The sequence below is a fragment of the Prenolepis imparis genome, unplaced genomic scaffold (genome assembly GCF_030444845.1).
Source record: "Prenolepis imparis isolate NDT839.2.m4 unplaced genomic scaffold, iyPreImpa1.0 SCAF_2, whole genome shotgun sequence".
Taxonomy (NCBI): domain Eukaryota; kingdom Metazoa; phylum Arthropoda; class Insecta; order Hymenoptera; family Formicidae; genus Prenolepis; species Prenolepis imparis.
In genome coordinates this window covers 15,150,434-15,174,347 of record NW_028141160.1, presented here as the reverse complement: position 1 = coordinate 15,174,347, position 23,914 = coordinate 15,150,434, and the positions used below count along the sequence as shown (strand labels likewise).

Sequence of the window (23,914 nt, the reverse complement as noted above, 5' to 3'; positions counted from 1 at the left end):
ATTGTGACATTAAACTATCGATATTTATTCGATATATATATAAGGTGATTCATATAAGCCTTAACAATCTTTCAACTCGAAAAATCTACTCGATTGATTATAAAGTTTATAGGGTGTCAATACCGCAGGGGGAGGAGGTACCAAAATAAAATATTAAAGTTTATAAAAATAAGGATTAAATAGTGCATATTGTAAAAAATTAAACCATATGAAGAAAAGTATTTTCAGAAACTTAGATAAGCCTAAAATTAATTATGATAAAAAATTTATTTTTGACAAGAAATATGATAGTACCGGTCTGTTATTCTACCTATATGGAACACTCTATACAATATTACATATTATATATAATATTATAAGAGATATATATTAATTTCATATATTAATTTAAATATTCTGTTAATTATGTGAACTTACACGTAATACAAAACATGTTTTAAAAAACCTATTTTCGGCAACTTCTTTATAATTAAATATTAGCGTAAGTTGGTAAATTATTTGCAATACAGCTAACTTGGTGTTTGTATTTATTTTTATCTAAGTTGCTCCGTAATTAGAAAATACGGAAGTTCGACGGTGCAACGCGAAAATATTCATTTCGAATAAATATGATGATCATATAAATCACGTTATAACTGCGGAAGATATAAATTAGCGTTTATTACAAATAGTGATTGTAAACGATATATTTGATTGATCGGCATAAATTTTATGCAAATACAGCGACGGATTCCATACTTTCTCTTCGACCGATCCGTTCTGAAAGTTTCTTCGATTTTTTTAAGATTATTATCCCATTTCCTTCTTACATTCCTTACAAATCACAAAAATAATTTTAAAAATTATTTATAATTATTAAGTTATTAATAGATTTAGAATTATGTTCAAACTTACTTCTACAGCTTTAACGATTGGATAAAGTGGTCTCACACCCTTCGATTCTTTTAAAACTTCATTGCCATAAGTTAAAATTTTCCGATTGGCCTTCTCGATCGCAGCTATCATGCTCGTGGCTTCGACTTCAAGAACTTCCTCGCGCTTTTTTTCGATTTGTTTCTCCTCCTAATAATGTCAGATATTATATATATATATATATATAATTACCTTTCTTATTAATACATTTTGCAAAGAAAATACTGTAAAAATTTATTTTAAATATAAAATTTGAAATAGAAAATAGAGAAAATGGAAAAGTATATTATAAATATAAATTTTGCAAAGTAATATTGAGAGAAAACATTTTAAAAATAAAATCCAATATAAAAAGAAATAATTATTTTCAAAAATTTAATTCAGCATACGATATGCAAAATATAATATTTAAAATATTCATTTATTTATGTTAATTACGTATATTAAAAATGTTCAATTTTGATTATTATCGTCAAATCAATTTTCTTACAGCAATTTTCTGCAATTCAATTCCGTAGTTTAGTTTCTGTTGCCATTGTCGCTTCTGTTCTTCCAACTTGGTTTGTTTGTCAAATTCGTTTCTCTTAAATCTTTGCATCATCTCCCAAATTTTCAGATCTTTTTCCTCTTGTTTTTGCTTTGTTCTTATAGTCATATCACGAAGCTTATATTCTTCCATAAGAGCATGCATTGTTTCTTCTCGTTCTTTGTGTGCTTTCCGCTTTTCTGTTTCGGTTGCCTCTTTCTCTTCTATAGCTTTTTGCAAGATTTCTCGCTCTTTAATCTCACGAATTTGTTCGGTTGATTCATATTTTTCCGCTGAAAAAGAATTATTAATTAGCAGTTATCATGAATTTGTTTTATTTTAATTTTGCATCAAAGATTTTGTTTTTAGAAAATCTTGTCTGACTTATAATTTGTGCTTGATGCTCTTTCTCTTTTTTTTCTCTCAACATTATTGATTTATGAATTTTCTGTATTCGATCTTTAGCTTTTTGGTAGACGTCTAACGCTTGATCCTCAAATTCTTCGTTACGCTTCAATTCCAGTTCAAATTGTTTCTTTTTCTCTATCGCTTCCTTGAAAAATTTCTGAAGTTTCTTCTTTTTGTTTAATATCTATAAATAAAATATATGATTATATATATTAAACCTTTTGGGAAACATAAAACATGTTTAGAGCAAATATCAATACGCACGTCTTGCATTTCTTTCTTTTTTACGAGTTGCATGTTTTGAACTATATTTTTTTGATATTGTTTTTCAGCCTTTAGCTCTTCCATTGCTTTTAATTTATTTTCTTGTTCGTTTTCTTCAATCCTAATTTATAATTGATCTAATAATAATGTGACACAGTGTAATATAAAAAAATATATAAATATATAATTATAAATATATATATATATATATATATATATATATATATATTTCCATATTTTTTTTCTTGACTCCGATTCTAATAATTATATAGATATACTATTATTAATATTCCTACAAATATTTCAAATAATTCCGATAAATAATTAAAAATAATTATATTCTCATACATTTTCATATTAATATTATTATTAAGATTAATCTTTACTGTTTCTTCAATTCCATTTTGTAATCTTCTGTTTTTTGTGCTCGCTCCTTTTCTTCTTGCTTTTTCTGTTCCTCATATTTCGCGACATTGGTTTTAATTGAATTAGCATATTCCACATCTTGTTCTTTGTCCATCGCCCTAATTGTCTTCTGAAACACTATTTGGGCATCCAGTTCCCTGAAACACTGATGAGATCACGGATAATCAGAGTTTAATTAACGATAAAGAATTAAGTGAATATTTATTTCGCGAAAAAGTACCTCGGAGGCGAAAAGAGCGCGATTAATTCGCCGGCACAAAGGCTTTTTTTGCTGAAGCAATTTCCTTGCTTGCTGTACCACTTCTGCGCGTTCTGCTGCTTTTTTTTCCGCCATTTCTTTTACCAACATCTTTCTTTCTTCCTCAGCTTTTTTTCTTTTTGACAATAACTCTTCTCTCTGCTTTGCCTTAATATTCTGTAAATTTTTTCAATTTTCGTTTGAGTAACGTTATAAGTATATATATATATATATATATATATATATATATATATATATATATATATAGCAAGGATTTGAAGAGAGAAAAATATATATTTTATCTATATATTTTTTAAGGTATACTCTGCTTGACATTATTTTTGCTTTGAAGTGCAAGATTCTTCGCTCTGATTCTTTCCATCACACACTTTGAAGATAGTGCAAGTGAAGTACAGTTTAAGATATATATTTCGAAATTTCGTGAGATTAAATATATTCTTATTTGATTGTAACATATATTGTATTGGAAAAATATATCAAACATACCTCTATTTTACTGTCCCATGTTTTACTTTTTTCAAAAGTTATTTTCTTTAGCGCTGCTATTTTTGCAGCTTCCCTTTTTTGTTGTTCTATTATTCTATCATCTTCTGTAGTATAATCCACAAAACGTTGAAAAGCGCTCTTCGTTATTATTAACGCTCTAGTTCTTTCAGATGCCTGTAAAAAAGACACAATATTTCATAAAATAAAGCGCAAAAAATTCGATGTTTATGAGTTATAGAAAAGCATTTGGATAATACAGAAACACTCACTCTATTCTCGATTATGTGTCCAGGTTTCAAGAAATACGTCGTTCGCATTTCCGGATGATGTACTTTTTTCCGAACCATTTTAGAAGAGAAGAATTATATAACTGCTACAAAGAAAACAAAGTTATTGTCGATATAACTAGCTTGAGTTCTGCAGAGAAACTGCAGCCTGCAGCTTATCAAATATGAACTATATATTGACACAGCACGAATGGTTGACATAGAAACCAAATAAAAGCGATCAATGCTCTTTATATGGCCTAATAAAAGAACTAGAAGGAATTCATTTTATCTCAAATAAATAAAAATAATACTTTATTCTCGATTAATATTTTTTGATAGAAGTCAGCTGATTAAAACGTTAAATTGATAATTAAATTTAAAAATAATATGTTATAAAAATTAAAAAGAATATGTTATAATAATTAAAACTCGATTAATTTTTTGTCAGAGTTATCAGCTGATTTCTATAAAAAAATATTAATCAAAGATACAGTATATTATAACATATTATTAATTATGCAATGTATAAAAAAATTCAATATTTAAATCTTTAATTGAAAAATGTGAATAAAAAAAATAGAATTTCCTACAAGAATCTTTCGAAATACTCGTGCTTTCGTTAGACTCATCTCCATAAGTCCACCACGCTGCAAGTCTCACGCGAGACTGATGTCCGGTCCGCCACCGACCGCAAACTCAACAGTGTCGCCACCTGACGGCGAAACATAGCGAAACCTTCATTACGTCAGAAGAAACTTGAGAGTTGCGTTCAGAAATCTATCCGTCAAAGTGCAAAATTTGATCGACCAATCAGAGACCGAGGATCTCTTTGTCCTGATTGGTCAATCGAGTGCCTCGCCCTAAGTGAATATATTTTCGAACACAATCTAGAAAGCTGCCTACTTGTGCACATTCGAATTCGTGATCAACGTTCGCATACATCGCCGCTTCGGTCCGTGAAAGTACGAGTGTGAGTATTAATTACAGTACCTTTACGTTAATTACTGTATGTACAGACATCGTGATCGCGATCGCACGGCCGAGATTGATCTCGTCGTCGCGAAATTCGTAACATTCTCGTAATATTCGTGTTCGGGCAACGCTCCTTGTTTCGTGAAGCGCCGGATTCTCGGAATGGCACCTATCGCCGCTGAACATTTTTTTGTTTTCCGAGCAATTGACAATACTTTCGCGGCGTCGTCGAAATACGATACGCGCTCGGCAATAAATATAACCGGCGAAGCTCCTGCGCGATTTCCGCGATCTTCGTCGTCGAATATTTGGTCGAAATTGTACAAGAAACAGTCGGTTATTCGCGAATCAAATATTCAGTACAAATACGCATAGTGAAGTTAGCAGCCAATTCTGGAACATGGCGACTCCTGAGTGCGTCGCGAGGAAAGTCGCCGCATCGTCGTTCGATATAAGGCCAAATATTCATTGACATATAAACTATACTGAACTGTTGGTGGTCAATTCCGGAATATATATCGGCGACTCCTGAATTCTCGTCGCGGGGGAAGTCGCCGCATCGTCGTTCGATGTAAAAGCCATCCGACAAGTGGCCTTGAAAAAAGTGGCGACGCAAAAAAGGAGCATCGGTTCGTGCGCGAACAAGCTCTCGCGATTCTCGCGTTTTTCCGAAACGCGTCGAAAATGTAATATTTAAAAGCCGGGCGTCGCTGCTCGTCGCGAACGAAAATAAATAACGCGAGTGCGTTTCGAAACTGAAAAGTGGTCAATTCTGGACTATATCGGCGACTCCTAGTGCGTTGCGTCGTGGGGGAAGTCGCCGCACCGTCGTTCGATGTAAAAAGCCATCCGATAAGTGGCCTTGAAAAAAACGGCGACGCAAAAAACGGAGCATCGGTTCGTGCGCGAATAAGCTCTCGCGATTCTCGCGTTTTTCCGAAACGCGTCGAAAATGTAATATATGTAGTTAAAACCCGGACGTCGCCGCGCGTCGCGAAAGAAAAGTAACGCGAGTGCCAAGTGTTTCGAAGAAGGAGGCCCGGGGCGGCATCGGGCAACCGCAGACCAACTACGAGGTAAATTATTTATTTATTATTTATTTTAGAGACGGAGCTCTCCTTCGGTACACTGAAAAAAAAATTTATTTATTATTTAATAATTATTTAATAAATTTATTATTTAATATATACTAGTATTTAAGTCAAATATATATGTTTTGTTAGATTTAATATGTTGCATTTAATTAAAATATTTCTATATGTTCAATTAACAAAATAGTAATTTAGTTGAAAGATTCAGACAAGTTAATAAATTTTTTTTCCAGTATATTACCAAAAATCAAATATAAAATATATGAATTTAAAAGAATCTCTCGTTGAAAAGGCTCTTATAATATATATTTCATTACATATTATACACAGAGAGAATTTATCCTGAAAATCATGATAATCGTGGGACAATATGGTATGGAAAGAATTTTGAATTTTATGAAAATTTCTCTAATTAATATTTATCACAATAAAAATAATAATATCTATTATAATAAAATATAAAATATGTTTTATTGTATATTTTATTGTGATAAATATTAATCAGAGAAATTGTCATAAAATTCTTTCCATACCATATTGTCCCACGATTACCATAATTTTCAGGGTAAATTCTAAGAGAAAATTCTCTTACTTAGTGTACATTACATATACTATAGTACATTATAGACATTATATTATAATTTGTCATACGAGGACTTATCTCACTTTTCCGGGGTACAGTTTCCTACATTATTCGCCGCGTAATTATTATTCCGATATTACCGACGCCGCGCGATAATAGTTTCGTCGACATGACGCAAGATGACGGCGAAGCGTGGTCGTGCACCTGTGGTGACAGCACGTGCTACAGCTGAGTGGCGGTTTGCTTATCGGAAAAGTGGATATAATATCCAAGTGTTAAGTGCTTCCGCTCTTTCCGGAGCGTCCGATGTGATTGGCGTCTCGGGGGGGTCATCTGGTGCACGTTGAGACGCGGCCGTATCGGCGAATTAACAGAGGCGGACGAGACGCCTGTTTACGCGACGTCAGCACGTGAGTCTCGACGCTCTACCATAACAGTCCTTCGGGATCGGCACTTAACCTTGACTGCCGTTTCTCCCGGACAAACGATAAATCGGTCGTTCACGGTCGTTGTGCGTTACGCGAGACGTCTCGCGGGACGAATTCGGGCACGCAATTTCGCGAAATAACAGCGGGGATCGATAATCGGTCGTCGATTCGCGATCCCCGGTGACGCTAACCTTAATCTCGCCGCGAACGCTGGGTCTTGGTGAAATCGGATCGTCGGTCGCGCGATGCGCGTAATGTACGGGACGATCGTGGGTGACTAGGATTATCATCGCGACGTAAGCTCCATTCCTCATGAATTTCAACATTGATGTCATTTTTTTTACGTCTTGTTTTACACGCATAATTTTTCATTTCGCGCGAGTTGGTTCGCTTTGCTTCACGTGGCGCGTTTTCGAGGTTACCCGCGCAAATTTCGACGCGCGCGCGCAATGGCACATTTTTGTATGTCAAAGGTCGCCTCTGATTGCGAGCGAAATCAAGAAATATCAACGAGAGATTCGCGTCAGGTATTTTTACGTTCGAATCGTGGATTTAAGAATCACATTAAAGAGAATTCGATAGAAGAGGTTAAGAGCGCTTAATCATTTGCATTTCTGTGCTTCCTGGAGTTTGCAAATAACTATTGCAATCAGACGAGTGTGAGAGAGAGAAAGAGTGTAATGGCATGTTATAAAATATTAGATTGAATCACGAGATATTTCAAAACTTCCGTTGATACGGTCAGGATTGCAATTGACTGCCATATCACACGGAAGTTTCAAATTCCACGATCACATTTCAGATTCCGACTCGCGATTACGATCTAAGATTCGAGTTGTAGAACACAGATATTTTTTAAAGCACAACACAGATACTTTTTTCAAGAATAATTTTAGATAATATATTTTATATCAGAATATAATTGATATTGAATGATATATTATAATTCATATATTAGAAATATATTTTTAAGTCATTTATTTTTATGATTCGTATAACTTTGCATTGAGATATCTCTTTTTATGTGCGTCTTCAAATCATTAAATTCAGATGGTTTTGTAATTTAATGTAAATATGATAAAAATATATTGGCTGTCATTTTTGACACGATTTTTTTCGTGTGTGTGAGACGCAGTTTCTATAAAAACGTAGAATCATCACTTGCGAGTTAATTGACGTAACACGACACTGTCCGATTATATTTTCGTTGTCCGCGGCAAAATTTGCAACTCGATTCTTCACGATCGCAGCATTCAAGCAAACGCTTTCTTTTCAAATCCCGTATTACGTCGATATCGATACAGTTGCAAATTGTAAATTTTGTAAATCGTCGCTAATGAAGCGTGCCGTGAAACAATGCATTACATTCCCGTCTGATTAACTCTTTCCTACCGGAAAAACTATTTTTAACGCGACATTTACTGTCGTTATGAAATGTAGCACACGGACGCGAGATAAACATGGAATTAAGAATTGCTAATTGCAATGTACAAGTATATATGAAAGGATATATGGAGCATGTGTGACGGTAGAATTTTTGTATCCAGCGCATTTTCGCGAGATCTAACATGCCGCGAGAAATTAAAAAAAAGCAACATATATATATTATCGAAAATATAATTTCTTACTCTCGTTAAGAAATCTGTTTTATCGCGATAAATTTGTGTCTGAATGCAATGATTGGAATGTCGTAAAACTTTTACACGGCGCGCAAATATTAGCACGGAATATATCATAAAAATAAATAAGCCACCACTCTATAATTTCCAATTAATATTCTACAGAAATGACTAATGCATGTGTGCATTATATGTGTGTTCAGGTACGAACGGCCGGCAGGAAAGGAATGAGCTGTACGGATTTCCGGAAGCTGCACTAGGGTGAGTGTATTTCTGAATATTTGCTTATTTTTTTTTAATTTATAATCGCATGAAAACAATCTTGTTTCTCTGAAACAACTACACACATTTGAAGCGCATGTGTGCGAATTTTCTCAGGAAAACCGATAAATATTTCTTGAATTATGCTTATTGAAAAATGTATTTAATCGACCATCGAATTAATCGTGAAAATTTTGATCGTTTTTAATCAAAACTATAGTTGATGGTTCTTGAAGGTTAACAACTCGTATAAAATATTTAAATTTTATCTGTTTACAAATATCTTTAAAAAGCTAACATATTTCGCATATTTAAATTTAAATAATTTATGTTAATATAATATGGATTAACTTGAATAATATAATTTTTTTTCTTACATCTATTGGAAAAATTTATAAAAAAACTATACGCACGAGAATATGTTATTTGAGAGAAAAAAAGAAACAATATTCTTTTATTCAGAGTTTTATATCAATCACAATTTATATCATTTGGGTGGGAAATCATGCATACGCATTTTATGCTGAGATATGAAACATGTTTATTAAAAATCTAGTATCATTCTCTACGCCTACTACAGTAAATATCACAGGTACACGTTTCTCTATCACAAGATCCTCCGCTCGGTCATTTTTACATGTAATAATCCGCGCCGCGCTATTGAATTATCCTGACGCGCGCTTTTCGGAATCACCGAAATCGTTGCCTCGAGAGATCATTTGTCGCGTTGTTGTCCCATATCTCCGATTTCTTGACCGGTGGAGAGACTCCATACAACAACGTTATATCGGTGAGAAAATAAAAAAAGAAAAACATCCTCGATAAAAGTATGAAATAAACAATAGAAAATATCTAACTGTCGAGTAAATTAAAGCTTCAGCCGCGCGCAGCCGCGAAAGAAACGTATCGAGATCCCAGTGCTTTTTCGACTCTTGCGGAACGTTATTGAGAAGATGTTTGAACATGACGTCCGCTGAGTGTCTTTTGAGCAAATGGAACTCCTTAAGCCTAAGCGCGTCTTGTATCCCACGCAGGTAGACTCTTTCTTTCTTCTCTTCTTCTTCCCTCGCGGCGTTCATTCCGTTCAGATCACAAACGAAATTGCAATACCGGCGTCGGGCTCCCCCTCCTCCCCCCGTGATCCTTCGGATTCGGAGGAATCTTCCTTCCGCCGGTTTCGATGCTCGGACAGAAATTTACCACGGTCGCCAAATGGGCTCGTTCGGCTTGGCCACCTGTAGGAGACCCTGATGAGAGACGGTGTCGATGTCGGTTCGTACCGGGGATGGTTGGCTGGACGCCGGTGTCAGCGGCATCGAGTACTCGTCGGAACTGAGCTCGCTGGAGGGCGACGGCGAGGATTGTGGCGCGGTCACGTGGATGGTCAAAGGCCCGGTCTTGTCCATCGAGTTGAGCTTGTGGCCGAGATGCGTCATCAACTTGGTACCCAGGGCGACGTCGACGCCGGGGGTAGCGGCCAGGCAGCGGCTGACTTCGTTCGCGCAATGCGTGTAGCCGGCGCGAAAGCGGTCGGCATCGATCACCGGATTTGCAGAGAGACGCTGCTGACGTTGAAGCTTGTGCAGATGACGCACCGTCAGCTCCAGGATATCCGCCTTCTCCAACTTCGCCACGTTCTCGCCGTCGCCGGCCAGCGCGGTCACCATCAGGTCCTTCAGCTCGTCCAAGCAACGGTTGATGCGCGCTCGGCGTTTGCGCTCCAGCATCGGTTTCATCACCTGCGAATCGAAACGAACGAATCGCTATAGTCGCCGGATACGAAATGTTAATGAAATTTTACGAAACGAAGATATACACGATTTTACGCGCGGATAAAATTTACGAAAGTTAATTTGTCGAATTAATTCTTAAGCGAAATAAAAAATGTATAAATTGATTCGAAATCTACGCGGCGCGATTAGAGCGATAGCGATAATTAAGATGTCAAGGTGACACTTACCTTTCGATACTGATACGTCCTAGAGATCGGCTGTTCCTGCCCATCGGTCATGATAATCTGCTCGTGCACCTGCATGATTAATCCTTTTTTAGGCTCTTGCGACACAATCAAAACTTCACTCGATAACTGATTTATCGCGTACGCGATCTCGTCGTGTTATCACACCGATTTGTCAAACTTTGTTCGTCGCTGCGATTGCGAGTCACTTGCGGTTGGCGGAAGGAAACGTGCGGATAACACGTAAGCCTTCAGCTCGACCTTCGAGTGAACACGAACGGAGCGTGATTGTAGTCGCGGTCGGGCGAGGCTGCGACTTATATAGGCATGCGGCCCCGTATGGACGGGGCGAGGGGACCATGTGGACCGCATGGTGGGGAACAGGCCTTCCGTGGGAACTGTCCGTAGAGGTTGGTTCCCAAGCAAGCACACCACCTGTAAGCGGCAGCTGCCAGACACGCGCCCACACCAAGCCATCGTCACCGTTCCTGCGTCCTTGTTGCACCTAGTCGTGGCGCGGAGTCGATGCTCTCTACCTCCTCGGCTAATCGTCGACGAGTGGTCGTGCCACGGTATGCATGGCTCGTAATCACTCGTCCTTCTCTCTCTCTCTCTCTCTCTCTCTCTCGCTCTCTTTCTTTCTGTCCTTCACTTTTCTCTCGTTCTCTCCGCTATTCTACCCTCTCCGTTTCTCTCTGTCCATTGGCGCTTATTTCCACGAGCGCTCATACGGAAGGACTAGATCTCGACCAACTTCTTCGATTCTTCTCTCCTCCTCTCGGGGCAAAATAGATGAGCTGTCCTCGTCCACCTATAAGGTACAGCTTCTTCTATATAGTCGCAGCTTCCACGCTCGTGCTGGAGCTTCTTATCGAGAATCTACGTCTTTTTCTTCTTTCCCTCCTTTCTCTCGCCGTTTCTTTTCTCTCTTCATCTCTGTTTCGCTCCTCGCTTTCTGGTTCTCTTCCCGCTTCGCCGAATGAGAAGCGTGCTGGGCACAAGTCCGGCTCGTGATTGCAATCTCACCGGCTACACAGTGTTGAATTGTGTGTGCCTTGTATCAATTTATAGGTATATACGTATTCTTGTACACCGCGAAATGTTATGCACCGCGATCATCAGTAGCGCGATTGATCGATCATTTTACGCGTATTAAAGGAAGTGGAAAAGGAAGTTGCGGACGAGCTTGATAAAACTCTTTGTTAAAGGGCCATATGACAAATTGATCCTTATGATTCCAATGACCGCATAGCGGAGCGATTAATTAATTTTACTCCGGACGCGACTTTTGTCTTCGTTTTTTGAGTAATAGGCGCGTTTCTGCGAATATCGCGTTATGAAAGCAAGTAAATGGGATCAGAGAATTAATTTTAATATAATAACTTGTATGATATAACTCTCTTTTAAAAAAAGCTCGCTCACTTTATTCTACTAACTATTGCACAGCTGCTGGGAAATAATTATCCTTACGTATGTGCTTGCATAATTATTTTATAATAGAATATAAATTGTCAATTTAAGTTGACTGAATTTAAAACTGATTTACATAAGAAGAGAAAAGCCCATTTATTTTTCGTTAATATGGCAATTTAATATTGCATGTACTATGAACTTATTCAATTATCGAAAACGAGAAAGAGAGAAAGAGATAATTATTTGGATATTAATATATTAAGACAATTATAGACAAAAATGTAGAATAAATAAATAAAAATTATTAACTTTGAAATTGTTTATATTTTACATTACGTGTGTAATTAATATCGGGAATATTATGCTTACAAAGTATGCAAAGTAATTTTAATAGCAAAATAAAATTAACGATTTTAGTTACATGTAAGGATAAACATGTAAAAAATCAAATCTTTCTTTTCACGCTTTTGTCTATATTATTATTACTATTTGTGAATTTCTTGAAATTTTTCAGTGATACCTCGATTATGAATAATTATTGAGTACGTTGATAGTAATTGCAAGGAATTAAGGGGTAAAAAGTCTTTTGGTGCGCGCAGATATTTAAAACATTCTCGCATAGAAAGTGCAAGATGCTTTTATTCGCGTAATTTATCGTCAGCCGGCGAAAATTGGGCAAAAGTGATATTTTTTCGTTGGACGCGATTTTAATTTTGCTCGTAAAATCGTCCTCCCGGCTTTGGATAGTCATCGCGCAAAACGAGTATCTCGGACACGCTCGTGCACGTTTCTTCCATGCACTTTAAGATACTAATTTCGGTGAGGCCATTGACTGAATTATATCCTATACGGCCATTCCTTCTCCTTCTTCTCTTCATTTTCTGTCCTCGCTATATTTCGTGTGTGTCTTCTCCTCGCTAGTCGAATTCTTCCTCTTTTTTTCCACTCTTCATCCGCTCGCTTTTTCCTCCACATCATCTGTCCTCCTGTACTACTTCTCTTATTTCGCGATCTGAGCCGGATACTTAAACGTCGTTCGCACCGAATAATTACGCACGCTCGTTTCGAGCCTCCATCTCGTTCTTCTGCGACCCCTACAGCATCTTCTCTTCTACTTGTTTGTCCACACGCCGTCATTCTGTTCTTTTTCTTCGTTACTTACATCTTTTTTTGCTACCGCGAGTCTTTTATCAGACTTCCTGTCCCGTCCCTCTCTCTCTCTCTCGCTCAATCTTCTACACATTTTCTACTTTTTTTTATTTTATTTTCTCCCGAGATACTCTTCTTCGTGTATCAGTCAATTCCATGTGTCGTTAATAAGTGGTGGTACTTTGATAGCATCTGACGCGATTGCGAGATAATGCTGCTCGTAATTCATTTTCTGTCTCGGTTACTCGTTCGTTTGCCCCGCTCTCGCAACTTTGATCGAATCTTTTCGTCCCCGCGCGATCTCGTGGGACCTAATTAGCGTGATGTTGCGGGAACTTAACTATCTGAAACGTTGTGTGATGTAGATGTAACCACGAAAGCCAAGCGTTCAGTGAAAGCAGACTAAATATGATTTCTGAGAAATGACATATGAAAAATTCTAATCGCGATTTTTGGAATTTTTTTGTAATCTTTATGTGCATCATGTCACGAAGAAATTCAATTGGTTGTAAAATGTTATTGCTTTGTAAAAAAAATCAGATAATTATTGCAATAATTGAGATTTAAAAATGACATGTTATTTTATCTAATATTATATTGTGATATTAAAAGAGATATAAAAATCTTTAGGATATAAATCTTATTATCTTTATATAAATCTCTCTAATTATTTGACATAAAGATGATCTGATGTGAATTTTAAAAATTACCTTATTTTGACAGCATTTTATTAATTAATTATAGCAATTAAACTGCGTTTTTTTTTACAATATAATATATACACATATACTTTAATATTTTGATTCACGCCTAAATTCTCGAAAATTTATGACACATTATGTCTTATATTTACTAGAATTTCTGCGATAATATTTTATTTCATCAATTTATTGGTCATTTTTTATCACTGGATGGATTCGATTAGATCTGCATAGATTTTTATATTATTGTTATAATTTATATAACACAGAATGAAGGCGACATAATTTAAGAACAATCTTAAATCTGAAATAATACTATTCACTCACTCATTGTCAGTCAGTCAATTAATGAGCGACGAGCGCACGTGTATGCATATCTCGAGTGTGTTGACGAACAATATAGAATTGATTTGGTATCACGTGCTCAGCACATTTCGCACGTGCTTGCACTGTAGCACGTGGCATGCGAGACAACGCGATGGACGGAAGGAAGGAAATGATTGCAATCGATTTGAAATCGGAAAATAGATCGGAAGATTATCATGACGATTGAGAGAGATTGTATACGATACGCAATAGTATCGAGATGAGAGGAAAATACTGCATAATATAAAATTATACTTTATAATTAACAATCCACCTTTATTCAGCGAAATAATTAACTTGCAAGTTATTTTTTTAGCTGCACAATTTTTTCTAATTATAGGAGAAAATGAATATTTTCAGTATCTTAGAATCTATAATACCTAATAAAAATATATTTAATAACGCATCGTTTTTAAAAATGTCTTATGATTATTTCGAACTTTAATTTCCGCGAAGCAAGTTGCATTGGAAAACATTATGCACTAGTTAAGATTACAATAGATTTCGGTTTTACATATGCTAATCGCGATCGATAATAGTGCTTCGTAGCATAGTGCTTCGTTGATGCAACGGTGTTCTCCAGCAAAGTTCTTGTCGTTGCAGCAACGCTGAGAGCCGACACAGATGCGGCGTCGTATGAATTTTCTCACACTCTTCTCACAGTCGCGAGGTTTTTACTTTCCCATGTTCTCTCTCCGGTGATGTGTAATGCACACACGCGTGCGGGGTCGTGCGATCGCGTGCCCGCCTCGGAGACAGAGAGAAAGAGAGAGAAAGCAAGACTTATTATAGTAAGTGCATCAGCTGTTCGTGAACATATGTCGCGAGTCGTTTGGCTCGTGCCAATGAAATCGTGATCTCCCACCACAAACTTACTACCCCCCGGTTGTATCCCCTCAAAATATCAACTACCCTTCACCCTTCGTAATGTTCGTTCGCACGCGTCGACTCGCTCGCATGTAAATACTCCGAGAAAGCCGAAGGTATATATAAGGATCAACACCATAGACAGGATATTCGCAATAATTAAGGTAATCGTGAGAACGTCGCTTATTTGTCCCCAATGTTGGTTCCATTTCGGTGTTCGTGGTGAGAAATAACGAGGGCTTGTTTCGGATGACATATGACACATACGAATAGTAGTGAATAATCGAATTAGTCACATTTCCAAATGTCAGATATAATTTTTATATATTGAATGTGATTAGTGGATTCTGCGTTTTAAAAGTATACTTTGACAGATACCATTATTACGAAAAAGAATCGTTTATCTCTTATTCCTTTAATATGATTTTTTTTATATAAAAAAAATATTTTATATAATTTTTTGTATACGTTTTATATAATTTTTCTTTGCATAAAAATATTAAATTTTTTTCAAGAAATTAGATTATAATTTTGACATTTTCCGGTGCTAATTAATGTAGCAATGTACCGTATATTTGATATATTTAAAGCGATCTCTTGGAAGACAATGCGCGTCCGACCTGAATTATCGTGAGAAGAGCCAATCGAGAAGCGACCCGTATGATGAATTTTCGAACACGCTCTGTCTGAATGGAGTCGTACTTCATCGTGTGCGCGTATTTAACACTGCTCGCGACATAACATGAACGACCCTCTGACCTACTGCGCGAGTAAAGTAACCGTGAAGAGGCGTAAGAAGCAGCCGCAGTGGCAAGGAGGAAAGAAAACGAGACGAACGGAATATTCTCACGGAACATCGGGGTTCACCTGGCCCCCTAACGTGTATGCACATGGAGTTGCTGCCGTGCACTTTGCCCTATTTAAATGACCTTTCCGCCACCCCATTTCTTTTCTCTCTTTTTTTTCAACACCACTGCCTCGTGGCACGTGCTCACAATGCCGGCACACGCTGGCGTTACTTCCGTATGCGCGGCCTTTCACGACTGCCCGACAATATCCGGTAGAACCTGAATCCGGTCGGTCGGCTTCCCGTAATCTTCGACCTTTCGCAGATTCGTGGCTCGTGGCGCAATCCGTTCTTCTTTGCGAAATTGCTTTCAATCGGTTTGAAATTTAAACTCGAAGTTCTCTATTGTTTGCTTGCACTGGTAGAATTTATTATATGCAAATTAATACAGTCTATATGGATCTTCAATAACATGCTTAAAAGTGAATTAGCTTGAATGGATAGAGCGCGAGAAAGAATAATGATTTGTCAAGAAATGTACATAGGTAGACTCGCACTTTGACACGTGCATCATCGTCATAATGAACGATGTCGCACACGTGTCTAACAGTCAATGTTCTCTTGTTGATTGTCACTGTCACGTGTCATTTAATGTTTCGACGAACATAAATGACGTTGAAGTTTCTTTGAAAATTAAGCTAGTGGCATATTAAGCGTGAATAATTTTTCAAATTTATACACTAACGTTTTAATATAGAGAATAAAATTTAATTTCGGATTTGCAAATATCTTTACATATTATGAAAGAGTATTTTTGATTTCTTTGTAACTATAGATATCTAATCGAGATAGCATCGAATCTATATCTAATATATATATATATATATATATATATATATATATATATATATATATATCGTTCCGATATACAACGCGCAATTGCGAACGCATCGAAGACACGGCAAAAAGCGTGAAAAGATTTTGTGTGCGATGATCCGAAATCGATTTAAAAAGTCTCTCTCGGATTCTCAGCCGGTTCCGTCGTTTGTCGAAGGGGAAACGGCACCGATAGGACCTCGAAGGCGCCCTTTGTGGGTCGTCTCGGGCCCCAAGATTGCGCACGTGCTCAGTTTTCCCACGCGTATAGCACGCAGCCGGCCTGCGCTTGAAAGGGAGAGGATACCGAGACGGGAAAAGGATGAGGCACGCCTTAGGCCCCCATTGTGTCGAGCACGGGCCCTAAGACAGTGGAAATTAAAGGTCTCTTGGTCGATCCCGCGGGGCTCCGATCGTGTAAAATGGCAATGCGCGCACGAAGGGTAGTTAACGCTCTCTACAAGCGAACGATCTCTAACCGTGATTCGATGGGAACACCTTTTGCGATTAATGACACGGAACGGAATCGGCGTATCGGCCAACCGGATGCTTGTTCGCGATAATAACAGAACTCGTGGCACGTATTATGAGCATAATAATGACTTGCTGAACTGCACACAATATCCGTTCTTCGTTATTTGATAATTTGATGCCGTTAAATCCGCAATTCATGACAGCATTATATTTTAGTTTATAATTACTATATTTATATGTTAATATTTTTAGTATTTGTCATATTCTTTTTTTAAACTTTTTGCTTTCTTTTTTTTAAAATTCTTTTTTTGTACATAACGTACGTATAGTATATTAAAATAAAATCGTATTAACTTTTTTTTGTGAAATTCTTTCTGCTGTGTTGAATTCTGGATTTCTATTTGATCTTACTTAAAAAAATATGGGTGTGTGAAGTTGGAACCGCTATGTTATGCTATCATAGTTCTGTTAAGAGTTCTGAGATTTAGAACCATAGGAAGAGTTCTTGATAATTTTTAGAAATAGTTCCGGTTATTACGATAACGAAAATCAGTTTTAAAAAATAGGGATGCCAACTTTACATTTTTTTACACATCGAGTTCCAATATAGTTTTGAGCAGAGTTTTTAAGGTTCTTTTAAATAGTTATACATATAGTTCCTGATTATTTTTTGAAAGAGTTCTGCAATTTTTAGATAAAAAAACGTATCTTCGATATTGAAAGTACCTGTTTTTTTATCTCTATAAAAATTGCAAAACTCTTTCAAAAAATAATCAGGAACTATGTAACTATTAAACAATTAAAATTTACCTACCTCACGGTTGCTCCTTTGTTGCCCGATGCCTCCCCGGGCCTCCTTCTCGTACAAGTTTCGAAACACTTGCACTCGCGTTACTTTTTTTCGTTCGCGACGCGCGGCGACGCCCGGGTTTTAGCTATCACAATATTCGACGCGTTTCGGTAAAACGCGAGACTCGCGAGAGCTTATTCGCGCGCGAATAAAACCGAAGCTCCATTTTCGCGTCGCCGCTTTTTCCAAGATCCACTTTTCGCAGGGGCTTATCGAACGAAGATGATCAAGAGAGCGACTTCGCCGCGACGCACTGAAGTCGCCGAAGGACGCAAGCGAGACGAATATTGAGCGAGATTCACGGCCGACGATATCAATCTCGCGCGTGCGACGCGATCGGATTTATACGATAATTAACCACCAAAGACGCTAATTAATACACTCGTCCTTTCGCGGACCGGCAAGAAGCGCGCGACCGTTGGTCACGAACAATCGAAGAAGAGCTGGAGGTGGAGCTAGACTAGCACTGCCAGGTTCGGAACGCGCAACGATACGTCGCGCCGAGTCGTAGTGGTGGGGCATTGTAGGGCTCGCGACGCAACGTACGTGCGAGGTTAAGCGAATCACGTCGCGACTACATACCCCCACCAGGTCGTAGTGGTGGAGGTATGTAGTCGTGTCGTGATTCGCCGAGCTCCCACTTCGCGACCCCTACAATGCCCCACCACTACGACTCGGCGCGACGTATCGTTGCGCGTTCCAAACCTGGCAGTGCCAGTCTAGCTCCACCTCCAGTGCTCTTCTTCGATTGTCGTAATGAACGGTCGCGCGCTTCTTTCGATCGTGAATCTCGCTCAATGTTCGTCTCGCTGCATCCTTCGGCGATTCCAGTGCGTCGCGGCGAAGTCGCTCTCTTGATCATCTTCGTTCGATAAGCCCTTGCAAAAAGTGGGTCTTGGAAAAAGCGCGGCGGCGACGCGAAAATGGAGCTTCGGTTTTATTCGCGCGCGAATAAGCTCTCGCGAGTCTCGCGTTTTACCGAAACGCGTCGAAGATTGTGATAGCTAAAACCCGAGTGCAAGTGTTTCGAAACTTCTACGAGAAGGAGGCCCGGGGAGGCATCGGGCAACAAAGAAATTAGTAAATTTAACAATTGATATAAGATAAAAAAATGAATTTTGTATGATGTATTTATAGGATTTAGAAGATTATGAACATTAAAAGAGAATTAAGAAAATTACTAAAATTAAAAAAAAAACATTATAAAGGAAGTAAGCAAATAGATAATTTTGACTTTCGAAATTTATTATTTCGCAATGAGCTGTCAGAACGTGTAAAGAATAAATGGAATAAATTTATGAATATTCTGATTCGTAATATGTATTATTTTGCGAAAAGTTTTTAAGAAACAGATAATAGAAAATAAAAAAAAAATTAAATTATTAGAATATTAAAAATTAAAATGTACTCTCGGGGAAAGAATTTTTTAAATTCTCTTGTGACATTTTGTTTTATATATTTAATATATACGTGACACAATTTTTATTACTTTTTAACAATATTATAAACATATATACGTATACGCATTACATATGTGTATCGAATGATATTTTCGTGGGTTCGCCTGTTAAAAATTAAACGAAGGAATTTCTTTTTTCGAACGTCGAACTGGGTGGGTGACGCAGCTTTCAGCAATGCAGTCGATTTACGGAATTACAATTAGACGTGTCCCCAGATACATTTGACAGACCGCAGAAACGACAACTTTCTTAAAACGACATTTTTCTTATCCCAAAATTTCAACATAGCTGACTCATCGTCCTTGTCATTTTCTTCGAAATTAAGATAGGACTTTACAAGGAAATCGATGAGATGACTCGTCGGAATTTTTGATGCATGCTCGGCGAACATTGAGATCCTTAACTTTGCACATCACATAATTATCTACCTTCTGTTCTCTGATGAGGTCCTCATTCGAATTCTTTTTTTGATCTCATTTCGATTCTTTGTACGATACGAATTAAACAAGCGATGGAAAAGAGTCAGAAAATTGCAGGACTGTCGATCGTGAATGGATGAAATATTTCGAAACATCAAGTTATTAAAGCAAAATACAAATAAATAAACACGCATTTCGAAAAAGATTTCGCAATAACTACGAATAAGGTTTCGGATAGATTATATTAGTGATGTCACATATAAGAATTTTGGCATGAGATGAGCGCATTCGAGTTGGTAAAAATATTCATAAAAATATTACACATACTAAATGAAAAAAGAACGTTTGCAAAACTTGTTTGACTTGTTAATAATAGGGAATTTCAATGCCTCAGATAAGAAACTTGGAAAAGAAATTACATAAGAATGTTTATAAAAAATGCTATGTTTGTATACAAAAAGAATAACAATGCAAAATTATTTGCATATAATTTGTGTAGCGTTCAATAAGTTTGAAAATATTATTTTAATCGGCAGTGCAGTTATATTAACTCTAACTAGACTAAGTCTACTTTTTTTATATGTAAAAATATAAAAATATGTTATAAGAATTAAAATAATAATGTTATAAATAATATGTTATAATATACTTTAAACTCGATTAATATTTTTGACAGTTACCAGCTGATTTCTGTCAAAAAATATTGTCGAGGATAAGATATTATAACATATATTATTTAAAACATTTTTTTATCATATTTGTAAATTTAAGTAGCAAATTAATGCTTTATTAATATTCTTAACAGGAATCAGCTGATTAAAGCGCTAATTTAATTAAATTTTAAAATAATGTCATAGAAATAAAATAATAATATGTTTTAAATAATAAGTTTATAATACTTTAAACTTGATTAATATTTTTGACAGTTATCAGCTGATTTCTGTCAAAAAATATTAATCGAGGATAAAGTATGATAACATATTATTTACAACATATTACACTATTTTAATTTTTATAACATTATCTTATTTTAACATTTAATTAGCAAATTAACACTTTAATCAGTTGATTTCTGTCAAAAAAATATTAATCGAGTTCAATGAAACTTTATATTATTTTTTTTTTAATATTATTCTTTTTAATATAAAATTAAAGAATGGCGCGCGCTTGTGTTCTAGTTTTAATATAATTTTCTCAGAAGATAAAGTATTTTATTATAGTTTTGCATATAAAAATTTAACAGCTGTTAAATGGTCCCAGGATCATTTTTTGATTTATATTATAAATTTATTTGTGCTTTTTATGACCGATCTGACCAAATTGCGTTAAAATGTGAAATTTCTGCCGGTTTTGTGAAATCCAATTGGTGCCATTCGTTTCTTCACTGTTTCGCACAGATTGCTCGATACTTTACATTAATCGTAAACCTAATTTCTCGACTTTCATCGTCGCGGCGTCTCTTTTCCGCGTTCACCGCGCGCAGTGAAACCGCACCGAAATGGCGCGTAAAACGATCACTTTGTTCGAACACGCTCGTGATTTCGCTTTTAATTGTGCCGGAAGCCCTCGTTAAGGGGCATCCGTTAATTGGTCCTCTGCCTCGGTTATCGAGCAAAAATTATGTACCTGCCTTGGCCGCGAAGCGCCCACGGGGCGCCCGTGAGCCCCGCGGCGCGTTGCTCACACGCGTGCATGCATACACACGTGACTGACACACGCTCGCATAATATACCCGCACGAATGAATGGCGCTGCTGAACGGGCGGGCGGACGGAGACGACCGGAGGAGAGAAGAGCAGGCGTATCTCTCTCATTCCCGGACTCTGAGATCTAACTACCACCTGCCTCATTTTCCCACGAGCCCCGAGCAAACCTCTCGAATACCGATGAGATAGACGAGGACGAATTGCCTGCTGGTGCGACGAGGAGATGCATAGTACCGTGACAGGTAGAGAGACGAGGATGAGAGAAGCTGGTGGTCTCTTCTCTTCTCTGGTAACCAGGAACGAGATACTTCGGGGATATGGGCTCATCGAACGTGCATATGTGTCTGTATATGTGTGTATGCTTGTGCACGCAAACGCGAGGGAAGCGGGGCACGGGAGAGATCTTGAAACACGTCGAGCAGGTAGAACACGTGCTGGCACGAGGTGAGTCAGACGCACGGGAATATCGCAGTATTTGCGCCTTTTCTTTCTCTCTTTTTCTCTTCTTCTCCCTCGTACAAATCGTGCCTCTCTTCTCTTCTGTTTCTTCTATTTTGACGGATATTAAAATAATAATAAGTTAAAAAGATTTATATTGTGTGGGTGCTCACTGTCTATATTCATAAAAAGATTGTTACAGATTTATCTTATAATTTCTCTCTCTTTGTTACGTTTAATATAGACTATATATAAATTTTTTCTATTTTTTATTTTCTTATAAAAAAAATATCTATAGTAAATATTTTTAATTTTATTAAAATAAAAATATTACACATATTTTATCTAAATTTATTGCGTTGCAAAGTTTGACTTACACACAACTGTATACGATTGTGTTACATTGTGAACAAAATTACGCGTGCAACGATGCAGGGAAACAACTCCAATTGCATGTCGTGTATTTCGCGCGTTGTTACGCAAATATGCCGATATGAATACGCGTAAAACGTGACGAGCCATGAAATATTCTCATGCAGATCTCTCAAAGAGATAATAGGCTGTCGTGTTTTCTCCCGTGAACTCATCGATTTCAAAATTATAAGAGCCCGCGAGGGATCGCCCCGGTATATTAAAAGAATTTCAATTTATCTTATTCAGAAAGTCTTTTCTGACACGATGTTATTTCGAAAAACGTCATATTGACAACTTTAAACATTAATATCAATGTATAGATCTTGTTGTAGAAAATAGCGAAAAATTATCATTTTTCTGTCGGGATTTAAACTTGCACACTTTCAAATTTAATTTTGTGAATACTGGTAAATATTGTAAAATTATGAAAGTATGCAATATTACAGTATGTATATTAATTGTTAATACTATTTTACATTACTGTTAGTTTATTTGTCACCAGGTTAGTAAATATTAGGTAAATATAATTCTTTATTAAATTTGGATCAATTTTCTTATGTTCTTAATGTAATAGAGACATTTTAAATGAAAAAAAAGATAGATATTCAAGAGAGAGAAGGCGATGGACGTGTGTCTTTGTAAGATATGTATCCTATGGATTAGACGAATTTTCACGGATTAGTCACAGTACCTTCGATCAAAATCTGTGATGTTCGTTTTTTTAACTCTTTCACGGTCTATTCCGACACTATTAACGGCTACATAATATTATAAGATCAGATTGCCCCGGAACATTTATTACTTACATATTACCCTTACATATTATTATTAAGAGATTTATTCCGTTGGCAGCGCACAACGCAAATGTATATCATTTTTTATATATAAAGAGAAAGTAAAACCGATTAAAATGTTTTATATTGCTCATACGATTTAAACAAATCTATTAAGCCGGTCGCATTACCGAAGATGCTTTTGCATTTATATTGATCCGTTTTATTGCTTTGTTTAATGGCATCATAAAAACAGATCGACAGTTGCTTTTAAGCCAAGAACGGTGTAATCTTCGACGATTTAACGTTTTCTTGCGCGACAAGGACGAGGTGTGCCACGTCGAGACACACTTAATTCGGCATCACGAAAGCGCGGAAGAAAATTCTTTCGAGAAGCGCCAGACACGCGAGGCAGGCAGCATTCGTTGTTGACTCGGCCTCGGAGAAAGAAAGACCAGGCTATTAAAGCGATGTCGATAATTGAATGGAACCGCCGCCGTGACTCGACAGTGTGTTATTGTTGCGCCGATCGAATCGTGATGCGTGCCGGCAGTTTAAGGCCACGCGAGGGGACATTGTGAAATCGGATCGCACGCTCGAGAGACCCGCATATCTTCCACTCTTCGTCCATCGCATAATCATTTTTATCTACAGACAGGTTTTAATTTGTGCAAAGAATTCGCGAGGGTATTACATACGCGGGTGTATATATACATACGTTGATGCTGCATGTTCATGTTATTCTCCATTCCACCTGTGAA

The 23,914-nt window shown here is 37.0% G+C and overlaps 3 protein-coding genes across 7 annotated transcripts in view; 1 reads left to right on the top strand and 2 right to left on the bottom strand.

Moving 5' to 3' along the window:
• Positions 1-404: 404 nt before the first annotated feature.
• Positions 405-6,632, bottom strand: LOC145948933 (uncharacterized). Of its 4 annotated transcripts, none has more exons than XM_083058526.1 (10): positions 6,401-6,632; positions 3,551-3,651; positions 3,282-3,455; positions 2,757-2,951; positions 2,497-2,681; positions 2,111-2,231; positions 1,823-2,030; positions 1,403-1,731; positions 895-1,062; positions 405-813 (listed from the first exon to the last, which is right to left on the bottom strand). In XM_083058526.1, exons 2-10 carry the CDS (start codon positions 3,626-3,628, stop codon positions 790-792), a joined length of 1,482 nt encoding a protein of 493 aa, XP_082914652.1. In that variant the 5' UTR covers positions 3,629-3,651; positions 6,401-6,632; the 3' UTR covers positions 405-789. The 4 variants fall into 4 exon arrangements, with proteins under 4 accessions (XP_082914652.1, XP_082914651.1, XP_082914649.1 ...); XM_083058525.1 differs by lacking the exon at positions 6,401-6,632 and adding an exon at positions 6,265-6,318 and having other exon boundaries at positions 3,551-3,654; XM_083058523.1 differs by lacking the exon at positions 6,401-6,632 and adding an exon at positions 4,141-4,373 and having other exon boundaries at positions 3,551-3,654.
• The window catches only part of LOC145948932 (tubulin monoglutamylase TTLL4), a 137,802-nt gene continuing 119,264 nt past the window's right edge, over positions 5,377-23,914 (top strand). Inside the window, exons 1-2 of one of the 2 annotated variants that reach the window (XM_083058522.1) lie at positions 5,377-5,598; positions 8,447-8,504. The gene's annotated coding sequence lies outside the window, so the exon portion shown is untranslated. The remainder of the gene's footprint in view (positions 5,599-8,446; positions 8,505-23,914) is intronic. The other variant, XM_083058521.1, reaches the window with a different exon arrangement.
• LOC145949057 (enhancer of split mgamma protein) lies at positions 8,965-10,740 on the bottom strand. The gene is made up of 2 exons (XM_083058761.1): positions 10,465-10,740; positions 8,965-10,243 (listed from the first exon to the last, which is right to left on the bottom strand). Exons 1-2 carry the CDS (start codon positions 10,537-10,539, stop codon positions 9,701-9,703), a joined length of 618 nt encoding a protein of 205 aa, XP_082914887.1. The 5' UTR covers positions 10,540-10,740; the 3' UTR covers positions 8,965-9,700.

Excerpts from the sequence above, each read along its gene's own strand:
- LOC145948933 (XM_083058526.1), bottom strand. The coding sequence starts at position 3,628 with ATGGTTCGGAAAAAAGTACATCATCCGGAAATGCGAACGACGTATTTC. Across the intron at positions 1,732-1,822 it reads GCATCAAGCACAAATTATAA|CGGAAAAATATGAATCAACC; the intron begins GTCAGACAAGAT and ends ATTCTTTTTCAG. Across the intron at positions 814-894 it reads CAATCGTTAAAGCTGTAGAA|GAATGTAAGAAGGAAATGGG; the intron begins GTAAGTTTGAAC and ends GTGATTTGTAAG.
- LOC145949057 (XM_083058761.1), bottom strand. The coding sequence starts at position 10,539 with ATGCAGGTGCACGAGCAGATTATCATGACCGATGGGCAGGAACAGCCG. Across the intron at positions 10,244-10,464 it reads GGACGTATCAGTATCGAAAG|GTGATGAAACCGATGCTGGA; the intron begins GTAAGTGTCACC and ends TTCGATTCGCAG.